Genomic DNA, 20,058 nt, shown 5'->3' with positions numbered 1-20,058 from the left:
GTCTGGCCCTTGGATTCATAAATCCTTCATAAATCCAATTGTACTGTCTCTTCTTTGTGCATCAAATGTCATAACAGCTCACGTAAGTACCTAGGAACTTCACTCTTCACCACTCGAGCAGTTATTTGCTCCTGCACAAAGGGACTGAAAATAAATAACAAAGACTGGCATTATTCTAACAGATGCCTGATTATATTTTGCACCAAATTAATTCAACTTCCTTTGAAAAACCCAAATGAAGGTGTTAAAGTAAGTGTAATTTATACTGAAACAGACACAATTTTAACAGAAGACAAAAAACAAGTTCTGTTATCATATCCAAAATTTTAATGTATTAATTGATTTACACAAATATAACAAGCATTAAGATTTAATCTAATGGATTGACATAATTCCATAATTCCATAATCTATATGTTTTCCTTGTTCCATTTTTCTCTCTGTGCCTTTTCTGGCAAGCTATAAAAGTTTCTGCATCTCTGCCAATTGCATTGTGTCTTTTATTTAGCCATTAGCAAATACAAGGTTTCTACTCTCCTGGGAGTAAAGTGAATAATTCAGCTAAGCTTTTGTTTGAGCTCTATGAGAACTGTGTTAGTGAAGCTGTTGAATGTAGGAAAAAATTCTCAAATTTGGAAGAATATAAAGTTGCTTTATATTCAGGAGCTCTAGCTGTGTCAGGTCAAGTGCTGGTTTTAAGCTGTTTCTGATTGTGAAAGCAATAACAAGGAAGAAAATCAAACCATTACTGGAGCTTTTTACTTTCATACTAATTTGTGGTAAAGCAGCATGGTTTCTTCTGGATTATGGACTATTGTGGCAGAACAGCAGCAGCATAATGCATGTTGACTTAATGAAGAAAGAGGCTGTTTTCACTTGTGAACACACAAAAGTAATTTTTCTATTGTAGAAAACTATATAAAATTAATTTTTATATTGCATAAAACTATATAAACAAAACCTTGGGAAAAAATACAAGCCCACTGATTTTTGCCCACAGTTAAGTCATCTTATATCACATTGCCTATATAAAGGGATTAATGAGAATGTGCAGTACACACTCATTTTAAAGTCTTTGTGTTAACAAAGTAGAAATGGGGAGGTCCATGAACTGATGATAAATGTGATCGATAAGAACCAGCAGTACCTTCTCTTGGAGAGCAGCCTTCCAGCTGCCTCAAAAGCAGGCAAAATAAAAACCTTCGGTTATTAATACCTATGACAGTGGACTTGCAGGACACAGTGTGCTTGAGACAGTAGGGAAGATTTCTCTGGTAATCTGAAGGAATAATTGCAAGTAACCAAATGCATTTGAGAAGTTACCGTTCCTTGGTTTTGAATGATTGACACCCCATCTGACAGAGGGTGACTGACCATCTCTAGGGTAACTTCTCATTGCTTTGCAATGGAAATCCTGGGCTTAAACCACCAGTGGAAGGTTCTCTGATATATGAAAAAGACAAATTTTGAATCACTGCAGGATCTTCCAAGGAGGACACAGTGAGTGTGGATCACTTGCTTCCATTGTGAGATATGCTTAACTTGAAGGGAGTTGAGTCAGAGAAACAGTGCTGGCATGGCTGGGAGAAAGAGCTGAGACAAAACTTTTCAGCAATTGTTGGTCACAGAGGTGCTTGGAGACATTAGAGAAATTATCTCCCTTTGCTTGCAAGCTGACTTTGTATGCTGCTTATAAATAAACAGGACTACTTCAGAGATATCTGGATCTGTCATCAAAATGTCCTCCTAAACCAAATTATGTGAATTGTGCACTTTGATTAAAAAGAGGTAACACATGGCCAGTTCTGGAAGGATTAAATTATTGATTTTCCCAGGTATACAATTAAAAGCATCTCAGACTTTAGAAATTTATAGGGGTAAAGATAAATGAAAAACTTTGCCTTTCATGTGGGGAGTATCATATGAACTCTCCTTTGTCCAAATTCTGTCCAGATCCAGGTTCAATCATGGGCAGCTGGCACCTATACTTCAGAAGGCATCAACCCCACTGTAGCTTATCTTCAAAATGCTTCAAAATCCCTTCTAGAGAAGGCAAGCTGCATCCACACTGCATAGCCATGGAGCTTGCTTGGTTTGTACCAGCAGGCTTTCCATCAGCTCACCCCTACCCTTTTCTGGTGTGCTGTGTATGGCACTTTCCTGCCCGTGTATGGCAAGTGACTGCTCCAGCAGAGTCCTCCAAATTGTCTGTCCACTCCCCCCACTGGCATGCCCTTAATGCAAGAACATGTTGCCCAATGCTGCTGCCATTGCACTTGCTATTGCAACTGCTTTTTTGTGCTTCTGCCACTGCTGTATCTACTGTTCACGTTCCTGTCAAAAAAACTTGGATGTTATCTCTGGTCTGTCTAAACTCTGACTCCTACTCTTAAGCAGAGTCTCCCTAAAAGAGCTGGAGACATCAGTCCTGACCAGTAGAACAGCAGACAGGATATGGTCTTGAGAGACATGAAACCAGGACTCACTAGGACTGTATTCTTGCCAGTTTCACTGCAGTTCACAGAAGATTTGTGGCACAGGATAATGGTATTGCTTGTGGGACCAAGACGTGCTAGGGCCATCTGAGATGACCAGGGCTGGATACCAAATTCTTGCATGGGGGAAATGTTGATGGAGGTGACTGGCAGAAGCCCATGGCAGAGGACAGTGCTCTGAAACCTCATCATCCTTAAGACTGCTGATTTATTGCAATAGAAGTATGATCGTGATGGAAGTTTTTGAAGCCATAATCCAGATTGTTCCTTCTTAAGTGCACTGAGTGTGTTTGTAAGTTGATGACTTGCCAGTGATATTACCACAACTTCTGGACATGGAGTATTTTGCCTGTGTCTGTCTGTGTCTGAATGTATGTCTTCTGTTGGGTTGTTCTAGTTGCAAAGTGACAGAGCAAGGGTGTGTGAGCAACTAGGTTGTGCTGATAAAGCATTCAGTAGGTGATCAGAAGGCTATAGCTTTATAGTGGTTGAAGGAAAATGGGATTGTAGCAGGATGAGAGAAGAGACCTTCAGGGTGTTAAGTGCAGACTGATATTAAAGGTGTCAGGACTATAAGCACAAGTCACACATGGTCAGTTATCAGTCACTAGAGGAGAACAACCCTGTGGCTTGGATTAAACCTGTTTTAGGGATAAAAAAAGAGAACAATGAACCTCCCAAATAAGTAAAATATGCTATATATGGAAAATTCAGACAAATCATGAAATTGCAAACCAAGGAGGGAGGAGCAAGTCAGCAGAAGTGTTGGAAAACATAAAAATTACTCCAGACAGACACACAGTGAGGAGGAAGAATCCCTCCAGCATCAGTCATAATCCTCATGGAGAAAACAAGGTAGAAAACTATGAATGTTAATATTGTGGTTCTCCCAGGCTCCCCTGTTCCTCCTTGGAGAAGATCAATGGCATTCACCCAAGTGCACAGAGAAGCCAAGAGGGATGAGGACAGCCCCAGACAGTGGGATGGGTGCTGAGCAGTGGGTCTCCTTCCTGGGAACGGGCTGTAAACACTGGCCATATTAGACGTAATAACTAGATAGACACAATAACTATCTGTATTAGTAAATTGCATAACCAGACTGATAGTAATTACTTCATTGCACTGTTAGCATTTTTATTAGACTAATAATAAATTCTTGGCTGTGTGTATTGTAACGTGTTTATTTAGCCCCTGTAAATTGTGCTGATTGTCCTGGAGGTCTGGCAGCTACACTTCAGTACAGCCACCAATGCAGACAGCCCTGCTGAGCCCTGTGGCATTTTTGTGAACAGCCCGAGCCTGCAATAAAGACCCAAGGTAACAACCACATTTACCCTGACAGTAACTTCTGATGCAGTGGGGTAGTACTTGTAACTTGAGCACAGTGCCGGGTGTAAGTGAGGGGACAGCAGCCTGGCATGTAGATGGTCAGAAACGTGGAAAGAGTGGTGCATTGCAGTGAAAGGGGTGAACGTGGTAGGTGTTAGGAGGGCTGAGCCAGGGGAGAAAGGAGGAATGTGTGCAGTATCATTCTGCCTGGAGAAGGAGGAGGATGGAGACATAAAAGCTGGGCTGTTAGGCTGCCTAGGTGGTGTTCCCCAGGAAGCTGGAAAGGAGGAGCTGATAGGAAATGGCTTTCACGATGTGTGAAAACACCTTCCCCAGAGTATGAAAGGATTGCTCTGCAGCTCCCAGAAGCTGTTTATAACACTCTGCCGCTGCTCTGTGAGACATACCCTGGGCCATAATGCAAAGGCATCCATGTGCATGGTCTGCTGGGGTGCCGAAGGGGTGGTACCGGTCTCTGTAGGGCAGAGGGACAGAGACAGGACGCAGCTCCTGGACCAGCCTGGTTTTATTGTAGAGGGAACTGGTTGTTTTGTCCCTGTGTTCACGAGGAGTGAGCACGCACATGTGCCACGTGTGCAGCACGGATGGTCTGGGATCCAGGAGAAAGTATTGGAGCTAAGAGATTTGGCAGCGTAGATTCAGCCAGTGATAAAGGATGCATTTGTAACATGAAATACCAGTGAAAGCTTATTAGACAGAACTGGAAAAATATCTGTATAATGCAGACATAAGAAGCTACTTTCTTACCACGGATGCAAGTAATTAATATGTTGCAAGAAAAGACAGCATGCAGACAGATAAACAGCAACGATGGCAGCAATTTCCTGGTGGAAAATGTGCCCAGTATATATTCTGGAAGTTATTCTATTGTATTTGTTAAATAATCTTCTAAATTGTCAAAAGATTGCCACGATATCAGGCACGACCAAGGGACAGAAAATCCTTATTAGGTATGAAATCCCAGCTAGAGTAGTAAACTACTGCACTGCAGGAGTAGGTGTAAAATGGTTGCCTCCACAATGATTATTCAGATGAACATGTTAGATCATCTGAAAGATGCTTTTGAATTGGAAACATGAATAATGAATATCATTTGCATAGAACACTATGTGTGTCCATTAATACTGAGCTCCCTACATCCCAGCAGTTCCCAGAGGTGATGATACTACTTGGGTGGAGTTATGGCTGCTCAGTGAATTAATGAGAACTAACTTTGCTCCTGAGCTTGGCAGCTGTGATCATGAACTTTAGCTTCACCAGCTCCAGTCTGAATTGGTAACATTATGCTCTCAGTAATATAATAATGTGTCTAATATTGTGCTGCAAAATTTATGTCATATTAGTAGTCTGAATGAAGTGGAAAAACTTTTTGGAGGGGGAATAATTTGAAGGCAGAGGAGATGGCACTGCACTGCAGAAGGTCTATTTTAGAGATATGGACAAGCCACAGCACCCAACATTTTAGGTTCAAATCAGCCCTTTAGTCAGGCAAACTGAACATTAAGCCACTTACTAAGCGTGACCTGGAAAGTTCTATCTGCCTAGCATGAACAAGCCCAATGGCTTAATTTCCTGGTAAAACCAGATACAGATGACTATAAATATTTTCAAGCCTTTTGTATTTGACAGCTCCTCATAGCTGATAAAGAATAGGCTGCTACTTAGCTATGATGCCTTTTTTTGCTGTGAGCAAAGTGTTCTTTCTGTCCACGCAGTAAGACCCAAGACATATTTCCCTATATCCAAACATGTGGGTGTTTTGCAAAGGTTAATGGAAATTAAATTAAAGCTGAGTAATACTGATTATAATGCAAGAGTGTGCAGGAAAGTCTAAGTAATACAACTGGCAGCATGGCTTGGTCCTGGCCTGTGACACCACTCTTTCTTTCTTCCTCAGTCCTAATTTTTCCCCAAGCAGGCATCCACAGCAACCTCAAACTACTTGTTTTCAACACTTTTGAAAGGACAGATTTATAGCAGCATCCTAGTTTTTTGCACTCAGGACTTAAATGATGTTCAATCCTCTAGAAAGCAAAGAAAAGCTGTTGTATTCTGCCTTCTTCCTTCTTGCTTATAAACATCCTTCTATCTGTAAGATTACAGTATTTCCTAGATTTTAGTGTTTGCTGAGCTTTTCCATGCAAGGAGCTGTTGCAAATAACCTTGCATTTTATTTTAAGTGGCATATCTCAACAAATGTCTTTTCCAGTGAACCAGCTAACTTTTTATCTTATATTAATGATCCAACTTTGCCATTAGTTTACTGATGGGCAAGAGAACAGCCTTTAACTCTGGATATTATGCATAGACTACCTGAAAAAAAATCTGAAGATCAGACTGGAGGGCATGAAAATGTGAAGGTGATAACAGGACAGAATGAGATCTTGCATCCCTGATTGTGAGACCACCACATCTTATTTGTTGCTGGTACCTTTTTCACATGCTTCACTGAGACAATCTGGAAAGGAGGCACCTTGGAAGGCACCAGTGCAATAGGGGATGCTCGGCCTGAGGACACTGAAGGTTTAGTTTTGAAATATTGAAGTGTATCAAGTTCTTCAAAATATTTGCCTCGCTGTGAAATGAAAACTTACTGTGGAGTCACTGTGTACACATTGCTGTAGCTCATGTAGCACCTCCCAAGCACTAATTTTAGAAATGCCACCTCAACACATGTTCCCCAGAGGCAGAGAGAAACAGAACCCATTAAACCTAAGCTTTGGGAGCCTCACTTGTAGCAATTCCCTCCCCCCATCCTGCCAGTCGCTTCTTGCACCAAGGGCTCTGCTTCTAAGGAACAGTCTGACCCTGGAATTCTCCCATTTGCAGGGTTCCCATGGGCTCTTACATGCCTGACTGAGGCTTGCTCATGTCCCCAGATCCTTTTTCTTTTGGCACATCTGAAAGCCATTCCTTTGATACTATTCTTCCTTTTCCACAGGAAACAAACCAGTTCCTGTGTCAGCATCCTGGCCAGGAATCAAAGAAACAAGCTACTTGTCAGGCAACACCCGGGGCATAGGCAATTAGGAAAGGGATGGTTTCAGCAAGAGCCTTTCTGGCACTAAGGAAAAATATCATGCAAATTTACTGCAATTTTGGAAAGAATAAAAAGTGCTCTGGGTAAAAGTTGTGAGTTTATTTTTATGGTGCAGGTCAAACAACAGTGTAGCTGCTTTTCTACCCTGTGCTTTCCGGTTCAGGCAGGAGTAAAGAACATTTTTTTAGTTAAGTATTCTGTTTGCCTCATAGTTGCCTTATGGTATCTTACTAGAGAAAATGTCTCAGATTCCCAGTGTCTTCCACTTTAGCTCTGACAGCAACCACAAACTCTCAATCTGTAATTGCAAAGGTGCGACTGCATTTTGACCTTACAAGCCCTCCTTGGCAAATACACTGATTTCTTATGGGGAATACATGTATTTTAGCTTCTTTGATATGACCACACAGTCCATGAGCTACAACATGAGGACATCAGATACAGAAATATTCTGATTCCCTGAAGAGGTGAGAAACATTGATTATACCTTTACAGTCTTTGATCTCAGTTCTTGAGGATAAATTAATCACAAACGCGGAAATGTGAAATGTGTGAAGTAATAAACAGACACTTTAAAAATTTTCTTTATTTTCATTTCCAAGTTCAAGGTCAATCTTCAATAATTTGCAGCTAAAATGAGGGTACAAAAATTTTCCCATTAGTCTAGTTTGAATTTAGACATATTATTCATTATTTGCAAAATAACCTAAACCTGCTTTTTTCAAATACCATTTCTGTGCACAAATTATATAACTCACTCTTTTCATAAGGCATGTAAAACAGATTTCAGTTCAAACATTAAAATATTTCACACTTGAGCATCAGAGTTTAAAACAAAAATTAAAGGTTCTCAAAAAAAGTGCCTGAACTGCAGAAGTACACACTGCAGACATTACAATGTACACATGCAGAGACATGCACATATGAATATCTATGTATGTGAACATACTAGAAAGGTCAAAAATACTTGCTTTCTTTTTTTTTATGCAATCTCAGTCATTTAACTAACAGGAATGGATGTTTAACCCAGTACTCACATATTGCTTGCACAATAGTCATGGTTTTCTATTTTTTCAGTACAAAATCATTTCAGTCACACAGTAAAATTGTGTGTCTTCCAGTCAATGTCCTAAAGTAATGATGAAATTCTGAAATACACTGAGGAAGCATAAGGGAGAAGATGAAGGAATAATGCAAGATGAAATTGCACTGAGTCTTTGAGAAGATTAATTTGCCTAATGATGAACTGGTAACTGTAAATCCTTTCTCTTCATTAGCCAATGGAAACGTTCACTTTCGAGTGATTCCATTTCTCACATAGTGGAACAAGGTGTATTTCACAGGTATACAAACATCAGAGGAAAATCCTGTGTATATATTGTGTAAGAATTATGGAAACATTGCAAAGTTCCTTTCTGTTTGAAAACTGAATTCAGATAACTCATAAAAACTTACCAGCTTTTGGCAAATTATTTCAGCAGGAAGTGTGTTTTTTCAATGTACCTGCAGAGATCTTCATGTGCAGCCAAGGGACTTTGAACAAATTACGTGGCATAATGCCTTTTGGAAGAAAATTACATCTCAAAAATCCTGTCATATAAGAAGATAGAAATGCCCACAGGTCCTTCATCTGAAAGTCTGTGTCTTTAAACATGGTTACTTTATTTTATGTATTTGAGCCTTTTATATTTGGAAGATAATTGATTTACTACTCAAAGAGCAGACCCTGTAAATAAGACTCTTCACTCCCAAGAAGGGCACCGAGATTGAAAATGTCCAGATGATTCTTTGAGCTTGCTTCTTCCACTAAAACCAGCACAGGAATCTATTTTTAGGACTTTAAATTGTCTTAGGCAGTATAGATTAGATCCTGTCACCCCAGCTACACAGATTGGAATTTTTTATTATTTTACAAACAAATTGCTTGTTTCTACTGATGGTTATCTCTGGTAGAAGGACAGTAAACATAAATACACATTTCTAGAACCTACTCTTAGTTTTATTAAGGTCATTGGAAGCTTGCACATTAAGAACTAAAAAGCCACCTGGGAAAAAATGCAATCTCTTTTCAGTTACAGCCTAATGAATAAGAACAGTAATGTAATACATCAGGAGAGTGTATAAAATTACTTGTAACTAAATGTGGCTTGCACCACAGAAGTTGGATGTAGTCATGGAATGTCCTAAATTTAAGTTTCAGGATATAAACAGGTTCATGGGATCTTGGAGTAGCTCAGGAAAGTTATCATGAGCAGTCCAGGGCAGCCAGCCTTCACCACTCCACAGCCGATGGGGGATGTGGTCAGCATAAACAAGGTCTGCAGTATTGCCCAGATAACCATGTACCAAGGCCATCTCCTGCTAGCCATCCTGTCACATCTCATGCCCTAAATGCAAGACCCAAAAACTGCCTCCCTGATGGCTGGTATGACCTAGGTTTGTTTCATACCAATATGCTGTGCAGCATCACATGCTTGCCTTTGTTGTGTGACCCAAGCCATCTGACACATCTGGTCAGCCCATCATCACAAAATCCTTTCTTAGCTAGTAAATAACCTCCCTGCTAGGACTCCTTTGTTCTTGCATCTACTCACTGTAATGTGGCATCCACCCAAGGCAACAGTCTCTGGAAGAGCTTCTTACACAATGAACCTTCCCTCTTGTGTTCCTTCAAAATCCCTCTTACCCTTTAATGCATCAGCATCATTATTCACTTTCTGTAGTTTTCTTGTGTCATGCAGGTTTATACTGCACTATCTCTACCTTCTACCTAATCCTTTAAAAATATGCTATGGTCTCCAAAAGTCTTGCACTTACTCTGGATTTCAGTTTGCCTTTTTGTTGGCATAATTAATAAGCAATTCCAGTTACATAGACTTGTACTAAACAGAAAGTAATAAGTACACACTTAACAGCGAGCCATTAAAATGATCCTAATATGCAGTAAATTAGGGTTCAGTCCCAGAATTCTGTTTATACCTGTTTGCTCATGAAAAGGACTTTTTACCATTCATACATGGATTTTCTTCCCCATGTCATATGTTTGTCATGAACAACTTTTAAATAGTTCTTATAAATGGCCCTCTAAGGATACTCACATATATATATATATATATATGTCTGTGGGGGAGGCAAATTTACCTCTTTTGTCTTATTAACATGTAAACTCACTGAGAATATATATTATTATTTCTATATTGAGAAGTAATATGTTGAATTAATTCCTGGCCAGAATGTTCATATTCCTTTTAGATGTATATTTGTGTTAATCATGGAGCACTGTGATACAGGATGCTTACAATGCAATTAAATAACTTCTGAACAGCAAATTAATTATATCTTATAAAATAAAGTTAATTTTTTGAGCTGACATTACAATATTTCTTTAAGAATTATGGTTATTTTCATGTAATGTTAAGGACAACTTTTTTCTAAGTCCATCTGGGCCAAACATAATTCAAGGGCCATCTATAAAAACTAAATAGCCATAGCTCTACTTGCCAGCTAAGACTAAGAACTTCAAGTAAGGCTGGTCAACACAAAAATTATTGTTTTAAGATCAATATTATGTAAATACAGACAATAAATTAAAACTAGGTAATTGAAAGTTTAATATATAATAAGGTTACTGTATGACTTAACTATATATAACTAATATATATAGTTGAAAAGAGATTTAGTGGAAGTCACCTATGTGCCACTTTCTGAGAAGTCTGGATTTGAGCTTTTTGAAAGTGAGTGCTTTAAAAGAACTCCATGGGTTTGAATGTGCACACTCAAAAATCTCTATGACTAAAAATGCAGATTCATTTATTCATATCTTGGTTTTAATTGTGATGAGTTGTACCTCTTATTATCCAGCCTGATCATAATAGCAATGCAGAACAGGACGTACCCAAGGGATAACACAGAAGTTAGTGAAAAACAAATGGCATGAATTTTGGTGTATGTCTGTGTAGTGCCACTGCTTCAGACAAATGACATCTGAAGATCCTACAGTGTCTGGCAGCTGGTTTCCACAAGACCTGCTTCTGAAGGCACTCAGCAGCAGCTGCTGTATTCAACCTGGAACGTCTGGAGATCTTCATGTCTTCAGCGACTGATGACATATAAAGTGCAGCAAAGCATTGTGAAGTCTGTCCTTACCTGCAATTTTCTTTGTTAATTGGCACAATTCTTTGTTTTCCTTCTGTCACTTTGTCTGATGCTTTTTGTAACATTAATGGCGACTTCTTTTGTGGACATTTTCTGTGTGTCCCATTTACTCTGTGAGAGATTTAAACAGTACAGTGAATTCCACACTGACAGCAGAGTCATTGACAATTACCTCCTATATGAAAACAGTTCTACTTCATAAACAGAATGCCTCCAGCATCCTTCTCATGGAACTGTGACGCAGAGCAACTTTCTCATTCAGCATGGACACAAGTTTTATAATTGCTGTACAGGCTGTGGACATCAGTAGACTTTGGATTAAGCCTCTTGACTATAATGATGATCCCTGCATGTGTGTACTCTAAAAGCAGAGCAAATAAATCCAATTCCAGTCCAGAAGTGAAAATTAGATGTTCCTTTTGATGTCACTGGGAGCTGTGCATCACCAGCCTGAGACAGAATTTTCTATAACTGATTTTATGTTTCTTGAGTGAAAATACAGTTTTAAAATATCATTTACTTCTGCCTGCATATAAGACCCAAGCACAATATATATACCTTTCAGAGCTTCATCAGATAATGTCTAATATTCAAAAAGTCAATCTATTTGAGGCATGCAAGTGCATCCCTAATTTAAATCTATTCTTCTCCATCTCCTGGTCTATCTGCTTGTTGCCATGAGCAACACATTATATGCACAGTAAACTGGATAGATCTAGCAAATTGCACTCACAGCTGGGCTGACAGAGACACAGGGGTGAATTAGATGGGACTGACTGATTATTGCATTTCCAGTAGTCCATGAAACTATTTGTCAGTGTAAGGAATGCCAGAGAAATTAGGCATTATTTACATGGCAAGAACAAATAATGTCTGATAAACTTTCACTGACATGAGTTGAAGGTACATATATATTTGCAGAGCAACACTTGGAGCTTATTTGCTGTTGTGTATTACTTCACATTACTGCAGCCTGAATGCACCTGCTCTTTTGGTGTCTACTGCCTCAATGCTACTGTTTATGCAAGGACTCTCCAAAGACTACACATATAATGAAAATCAAAGCAGGCAATTGTCAGTCAGGGACATAATCTGGATAAAACCCTTGCTTTTGGTGTGCCTGACCATTAGATTGCCTTCAGTGGCATAAAGATTCCTCTCATCATCATCATCATTGTCATCATCATCTCTTACTTTCAAGTTGTTCTGACATTATTGTCGTGAGAGGATACAAAGTTTACCAGATGCAGCCTGTGTCAAACTCCTTCCCTTTCGACACACAAATTGTGACACAAATTGTCACATAACCGAGGGGTAAGGCAGGAGGCTGCTTTAGAGCTTGATGCAGGAGAAAGAAACAGAGAGGTTCTTTTTTATCCCCTACTTGCCCACAGGCCGATGGCACAACCCAAGTCTCTGAGAGCACCGTGTGCTGCATTGCACTGGATTGTAGAGCATGTAGAGATAAAAGAAAAACTGTAGTCAGTGTGAATATTCAGATAAATGAAATGGGCACATTTTGAATTGGGGGGGATAGTCACATTCTCATCTCTAGGCACCTAAACTTTAGGTGTTCCAATTGGAAACTTGCTCATCTTAGGCTTCCTTCAGTGGAGAAACAGAGATTCATGGAGCCAAACCAGAGCTGGAGCCTAAATCAGATACTACACTTTTTCTGAAGGAATATATACTTCTATTTTGAGTACAAGAAGTTTAGACAATTTACCTTCCTTTCTTATGCACCTGCATTAGATGTGTAGATAATGTAAATGCCTTATTTATCATCACGAATTTTCTTTACACTGAGCTGCAACAGTGCAGGTGTATGTTATTGAATGTACCTCAGCTAAAAAATGTGGGAGGGAATCTTCAAAGTCATAGGGCCTCAGGGCAGGAACCCACACTTCACTGAACAGTCCCACAGTCAACACTCTCATTGTTAATATGTTGTGGGAATTTGCCCATACTTCCTACTAAGTCCAATGCAGAAGTTATTTTCCAATCACTTACAAAATTAGGCAAGCCATTTTCTCCAGCAGTATGCAGGGTACACTCTGTAATTCTCAATTGTAGCCAAGCCTTTTTCAAATTGAATTAATAATTATGTAGTTCTGTTCAACCATATGCAACCTCACCAATTAATTTTTCTCTGTGGGCTAGTGGCTATGACAGCCATTTGTGTTTCTCATTTGCAGCAAACCCATGGCTCTAGATATCATGCTGCTGCGGAATGTGTCCCTACACATCTGGAGGTGCAGTATCCATGTCACCAGGGAATATCTTTGTAGTACAGCGATACAAAGGATAATACAATGAAGGTATAAAATAAAAATATGTGTACTGTTGTGTTGTGTGTTGGCAAATACAAGGTGAATTTCAATCTAAATTTCTTTTTCATTTGCTCAGACCCTTTGGGTTTCAATTTGCCTCTCTCAGTGGTGTGACTCCTGACGTGGGACCACCTCATATGGGGAGGGTCTAATGGTTCCATCATATGCTGTGTTGAAGCACTTTCTGTGGAAAAACGTCAAGAGACAAAGCTCAGTGAGGAGGAGTGCCAGTAATTCACCAGAAACAAACTGCGTGCATGCCTGAGGAGAAGGAGAGGGAGGTTGTTTCACGCCTGAGAGAGGCACGAAACAAAGGATGGTGTAGAGGTGTTGGAGTCACGCTCAGTTTAAAACAATGCAGCTAATGAGAACTAAACCAAAGGAATGTCCCAAATGGTGACCAAAAAGCTGAATTATGCATCATGAACTTCGAAATGCATATTACTTTTCATTCCCTGCATATGGTAATGATGTACATGCTTTACATGTATGATTAAAGTCGCTCAAACTCCATCTAATCATGAGGTTACATAAACTGAAACTCTTTTTTTTTTTCACCAGCCTTTAAGAAAGAAATACAAGTATGACTTAGGAGACTCTACCTTTGTATCCTGGAATAGTTAACAGGCTATCCCTCTAGCCCCCCTCAGGGACACCTGTCAGGTAAGCTTTATTCCATGGTGATACTATTGCAGGTACTTTCTGATATGAGTGCATTTAGCCACCACAATTTGTGGACCTTATTCTGTCACAACCAAATCAATAAACTGCACAGTTTGTGAATCTGTAGTCTTCTTGAATTCACCCAGACTTACAGTGGAGCTTATGCCATTTGTGCATCTGAGGTTGCAATTGTGACCACACTGTGCCTCTGGTCCCTTACCAGACTTACAGTGCCAAAATGGTTACTCTAAAAAATTATCTGTGAGGGTCTCATGGGGGCTTGGACAGACAGATAATACTGATTAAGAAAGTGAAGGCCTGACTGCCCCCAAGCCCACTACATCTGCAGACAATGCAGAAAGCAAAAGGGGTCTCACTTTCCTAAATTTTTATGTGACAGAAAAATTGGTGTAGTCAGCAGGACTGCCATGGATTAACAGTTACAGAAGTATAAATGTACTCCTTCCCAGGCAGACAAGGAATGGGCCCAAAAATTCTAGAAAGACAAAGGAATTATTTGTGCAGTATTGGGGACTCACTTATCACACAAAAGGAAATCAAAGAGTCCCTTCTTTCCCAAAAATTTCCTACATAGAATACGCTGGTTCAAAATCAGAAAATGAAGTATTAAAGTCATCACTGGGCTTTGAGAGGGAAATAAAAGAAAGATTGGGAACTCAAAGAAACAAGCTTATAAATGAGAATGATCATTTTAGGATTCTACTTGCTTCAGCAGAGCACAGGGAAAGACAATTATTGGAGAAATTAGGTAGAAGAGCCTTAGTAGAGAGAAATAAGGTCTGAGAGAGGAAATAGGAGGCGGGAAAGCAACTGAATTGTTACTATCTTTGGAAATTGAGCAGCTGCAGAAATGCTTACAGGAAGAAAAGGAGATAAAGCAAAAATTGGAAGAAAAGGTAGAAATGGTGCTTATGTGGCTGCCAATCCACCCAGCACTGTACAGATAATGACAGCATTTGTATCCCCAGGGGAACAGTGAAAAAGAGAAAGGGTCAGTGGCAGCTCACTCTTGTCTGCAGAAGATGGAAAGCCAATATCACACCTTTAGCTACCACTGTGCCAGATTTAGCAGAACTGGTAACTCAAATGCAGGGAGCTCCCTGTGCATGGATGGCAACCCTAGATGTAAAAGACAAGTTATTTATGATTCCTCTCTGGGAACACCTCAAAGCAAAATTTGTGCTCACCTGGAAGGGAGTGCAATGTACCTTGAACAGACTCCCACAGGAGTATAAGCATTCACCCATGCCTGCACATTCCATGATTTCCAAAATTTTACAGACAGTCTCCCTCCCCCCAGATGTGAAATTATGTGATATTTCATTAGGAGAAGACTCCCCTGAAAAAGCAAGGGAAGCAGCAACAGCAGTGCAGCAACCGCTTCATGAAGTAGAAGTTGAGATTCCACCTGAGAAGCGCCAAGGACCACGTAAAGGACTATATCTGCTACATCTGCAGATGACCCACAAAGCAAGGAGGTCTCCCTTTCCTAAATTTTTACCTAATACTTTCTCATATGAGAGACCAGGGAAGCAGCAAACCAAGCAGAGTTTCTGGATTTGTTCAATCTGCAGCAGCTCAGCAGCTGCTACACAAACAGAGCAAGTGGAAACCTGTGAGAGGCAGGCATGTAGGCAGGTGCAACAGGAGAAGGTTAGTCTTTGGTATAGTCCCAAATTCTTGGGTGTTCCTACATTATTGTTACACTGAATGACTCTTCTACAGTGTGTACAACATAAAGTTATAACATAAAACCTACTGAAGTTATTGAAAAGACTCCCATTGACTTTTTCAGGCTTCATGTCCAGCTTTGAGGGAACCAGGGTTTATGCAGCTCACATAATTTAAGCAGAACAGCAGTTAAGGAAAAGCATGTTCCCTTTCAGATAATTAATCTAAACAGTTTGCACAATACATGCCACAGCTGGACTGAGTAGGAAAGGAATGAGCATGGGGGCTTTTTTTACTGTAACAATGTGTGTGTTACTCTGATTGAAAAAACATCAATCCTGTGGCCATTCAGGCGCTGTCAGAGGTGTTTGGCTCAACCATTCTGTGGCTGTGGTGCAGCCCAGCACCATTTTCTCTTATCTCTTGTACAGTTTCACTGCAGCGAGGAAGATTGACACAAAAGTGAGTTAGACCTGGTTGCAGCTGGTGCTGAGGATCAGGGGACATGATCATACTCTTACCTCTGTGGTTCTGAAGCCATTCTGCCTCTGTGTCGTGGCTCCCGTGCTGTGGACCATGGGGTTGGCACACTGAGAACTGCAGTTGTTCCTCTTGTCAGTGCTCAGCGTTCCAGCTGGGGCTGCTGCTGTGGTTACACCAGTCTGAGCCAATTTCCCATCCTCCAGAAGACCTAGAAGGGACACGTGAAATTGGGCAAATAATACCAAGGAGCAATTTGCAACTGACTCTGGCTTTCCCTTTATTTTTCCACGTTTGTGATACTGTAAGCGATGCCAGGTGTGGTGCAGTCCTACAGTGAGAGCAATCCACCTCCTCGTGTCACCCTTATCCTCACATGTGACATTATTTGCCCTTTTCCCATTGGTCCACTGCTCTGTGAAACACTGGCTCAGAAAACATGGAAAAACGATCAATGAGTGCAGCACATCAGTGGATGTTTGTCATCTGCAGATCTCCATTGGCTTCTCCACACACACGGCTCCTTGCATGACTGAGATTTTAACTTAGGACCTGGAGAAGCTCCCCTTAAATCTGTCTCAGTTCTGGGAAATGAAGGGATTAGATGTGAGCATGAAAAATGAGACTAAAATGTGTGGGAAAGTTGCTCTGTTCATGGCCTTGAACATTTTTTTCATCAGAAGTTGAGAAAAGAAATTCAGAAAAAATAAATTTCTTACTGGTTTGGCTATTGGCAATCAAATAAATTACTGATTCGCTTTTTGCTCTAGCTATGTGGATATCCATGCATTGTACAACATGGTATTGGACAGCATAAATTAATTTTCTCATTTTATTGCATTAACAAAAATGAGTTGTCATTTATGATGAGTGCAGAGCATTAAACTTCTGGTTGCAACGCTGGGTTTAAAATACAAACACAAAGAGCAAGGGGGATGCATGACTGTAGCTCTCAATTTAGTTTTTATCAAAGCTCATTTATAAAGAGCTTTGTGTTAAAAGAGAAAAAAAACACACAAATTTACTAACTGGCAATGCAGGTATCAAACCTGAAAGAATTAAGAGGTCACAGACACTAAGTGAGAAAAAATTATGTGGAAAACCAATGAAAAATCATTGCTATTTGAAGTGACGTTGTGTCATCAAAACCTTTTTCCACAAATCGGGAGGGAATTCAAACACAGTGTTGAGGGTATTGAAAGGGAAGCAAAGTCCAGAATTCCTTCTCAGAAATCTGCAAGAAAAGCTGCATTGTCAGTAGAAATCAACATCAGTAGCAGCTAGCAAAGGCAATGACTAAAAGCAATAAAGCTTCAACCAAATATTCAAAGCCTTGATATTGAAAATATTTATTTTGTGAATTAAATCATCTTTAAGATCCCTTCCGATCCAAGCCATTCTGTGAGCTAAGAAGTCTACTACGAACTAGTCACTGCATTTCCCTGAGCAGTCAGAAGATGGAGTTAGAGTTTTCCAAAAACAATTTAACTTGCAGTGGTGGTAAGTCATCCAGTTTTTGATAGAAAAAAAAATTGACCTGAAATTTGAAAATACTGCATTATAGTTTATTTTTAAAAATACATCAGGCTTTGGAAACTTTTCTGCTAGATATAAAATCTAATATCGTTCTCCCATCTAAGTTTAGATGCAACTTCCATGAGACAAGAGTAAACCTTACCTCTCCTACACCTCCCAAAAGTCAACAAGTACTTGTGTTTTAGGTCTTCTCTCTTCCTATCACTCCACAGTGCCAAATGAAAGGCAAAAAAAATGACCTGGTGCAGAGCAGTAAGTGACACAGACTGGTATTGTGGGCAAAACCAGTTATCAGGGAGGGAGGTGGAAAGGCAATTAGCCACGAGTGAGTCAGAGCTCTAAGCCAGGAGTCCACTGCTCCCCCTTGCAGAGCTGTGAGAACAAGCCTGAGCACAGCTTCCAACAGGCAAACTGAACTAGGCATTACATACTAATTCCATTAATTGAATCTTTGACATTTCAAACATATATGAATTACGAGTTTTTCCTTATGTGGAGTCATCCTATGAATTTACTTTTCACTGTGTGTCTCTTAGGCCATCTGGCCTCTGACTAAATTGTCTGGTGAAACAGCTGGCAGCTGAAGAGCCATTTTGTTATTAAGCACAATTGTTCATTTATCAGACTGTGTTGCATCTTTTGGTCTCACACAGAACAATTTTTCTTTCATGAATCCATTCCTGGAGGCTGATAGAAAATCTTAATCCTGAAAATAGTATATCTGGTTCATTTTTTGTCTCTGTTAGTTTGCAGCCTGAGCATCCTTGCTGCATTCTGCATTGCAGGGGTGAGACTTTTTTTGCACTACTTGTCAGAAATAAACCAGATATCAGTATCTGATCCTTCCACTATCACTACTATATTTTTATATTTTTTTATATGGATGACCTACTGGTCACCAATACTAGACAAAAAGCTTTTTTATTCTATCCTGAAATAGGTTTGCTATTCTGAAGTTAAGAAATTATTTTAATTTTTTTTTCTCATTGGCAAATAGATGCTTTAGAGAGTGGGCAAGAGTTTAAAGATTTCAGTGACTTGCTCTTTATGTATGAGCACTGAGCAGAAATTACAGTGAGAATGCATGAGCAGTGGAGTTAAGAGCACAAGGTTTGTTGGCAATTCATAAAGCAACACCTGTGTTACAGACTAGATACATAACACAAAAGGTTGATTGCAAAACAGAGATGATGTTAAGAAAGGATTAGGAAAACATGGTTGTTCTTAAAATAACAAATACTTTTGCATTGTTATTTAGGATTTGCCACAGTACACAAAAATGGAAGAGTTAACTCTCTTCTTTTGTACTATCTGGAATTTACAAGCCAGTAGGATGACAATACTAAGGGTCTTGACTCAGTGTCATCTAAAACAAGCAAACTGTTGAGATGTTTATGCCATCGTCTCAGCAGGGGTTCAGTGAACTCTTTGGTCTTTCACTGTAGAACTTCAGTTTACATCAGTGTTATTAAATCACCGTAGAGATTTAAATGAACAGGTTCAGTAATGTTCTTATTGTCATCTCCTCTGCCATGACATCCCCCTGCCAAAAGTCTGTGGGCCTCTTGAGACCAGGGAAAACAGCAGATCCCATCTCAATGCTCTGTCAAATAAAAGTATTTTATTTCCAAATGAACTGGCAAGGCTAGTATATTCTTATGGCTCCATTCCCAAAACAAGGCTTTCTGGGTGATTATTAAATACCCACCAATGTGACAGGGAACCTTCCCTCAGGAATGGCTAATCAGTGTTTGGGGAACTGTTCCCTCTATGGAGAGGAATGGATGACAAGAGGCAGGTATTTCATTGCACGTAATCAGGTTTAAGACAAACGTGCACGAGTCGTCTCTCAGTGATTGCAGGGAGAATACCCCTGCAGCAGCCTCACTGCTTACAAATCCAAGTCTATCTTTCCAGTACAAAATGTGCTTAAAGGAACTTGTCCTCCCACGGCAACGCTCGCTGCCACCTTCCTCCTTGCTGGCTTGCTGGGCTGCACAGGCACGCCAAGTCCTGCCTTTCTTATCAGGCCAATAAAATCCTTTAGGCTGCAGTTTGACAAACTTCTTTTCAGAAGCATCAGGGGAAAAAAGGGTTATTTTAAACTGAAATCAATCCCTAGTTATTCTTCTCCCAGTGACGCAAGCAGTCAGACTGGCACAACTCGGGAGGTGGCACAGGAATCGAAACAAGCAGCTGAAAGCAGCTTAGGTTGGTGTGCTCTCCAACAAAACAAAACAAACCAGACCCCCACTCATCCAGCCACACTTGTTCTTCTCACTGAGCTGCCTCGCTGAGCTGTTTAAATCTTCAGAGGC

General features: G+C 40.0%; 1 protein-coding gene across 2 annotated transcripts in view; it reads right to left on the bottom strand.

The window, feature by feature from the left end:
* Nucleotides 1–2,542: 2,542 nt before the first annotated feature.
* Nucleotides 2,543–20,058, bottom strand: part of BAALC (BAALC, MAP3K1 and KLF4 binding) — a 31,877-nt gene continuing 14,361 nt past the window's right edge. The window contains exons 2-4 of one of the 2 annotated variants that reach the window (XM_027883408.1): nucleotides 16,246–16,415; nucleotides 11,031–11,150; nucleotides 2,543–3,135 (exon numbers count right to left, since the gene is read on the bottom strand). In XM_027883408.1, the coding sequence (XP_027739209.1) occupies nucleotides 11,046–11,150; nucleotides 16,246–16,415 (275 nt within the window). In that variant the 3' untranslated portion in view covers nucleotides 2,543–3,135; nucleotides 11,031–11,045. Of the gene's footprint in view, nucleotides 3,136–10,509; nucleotides 11,151–16,245; nucleotides 16,416–20,058 lie in introns of those variants that run through there. The other variant, XM_027883407.1, reaches the window with a different exon arrangement.

The sequence above is a fragment of the Empidonax traillii genome, unplaced genomic scaffold (genome assembly GCF_003031625.1).
Source record: "Empidonax traillii isolate 1590-97213 ecotype Southwest subspecies unplaced genomic scaffold, ASM303162v1 scaffold126:size1624879, whole genome shotgun sequence".
NCBI lineage: Eukaryota > Metazoa > Chordata > Aves > Passeriformes > Tyrannidae > Empidonax > Empidonax traillii.
This window is presented reverse-complemented; position numbering and strand designations above follow the sequence as displayed.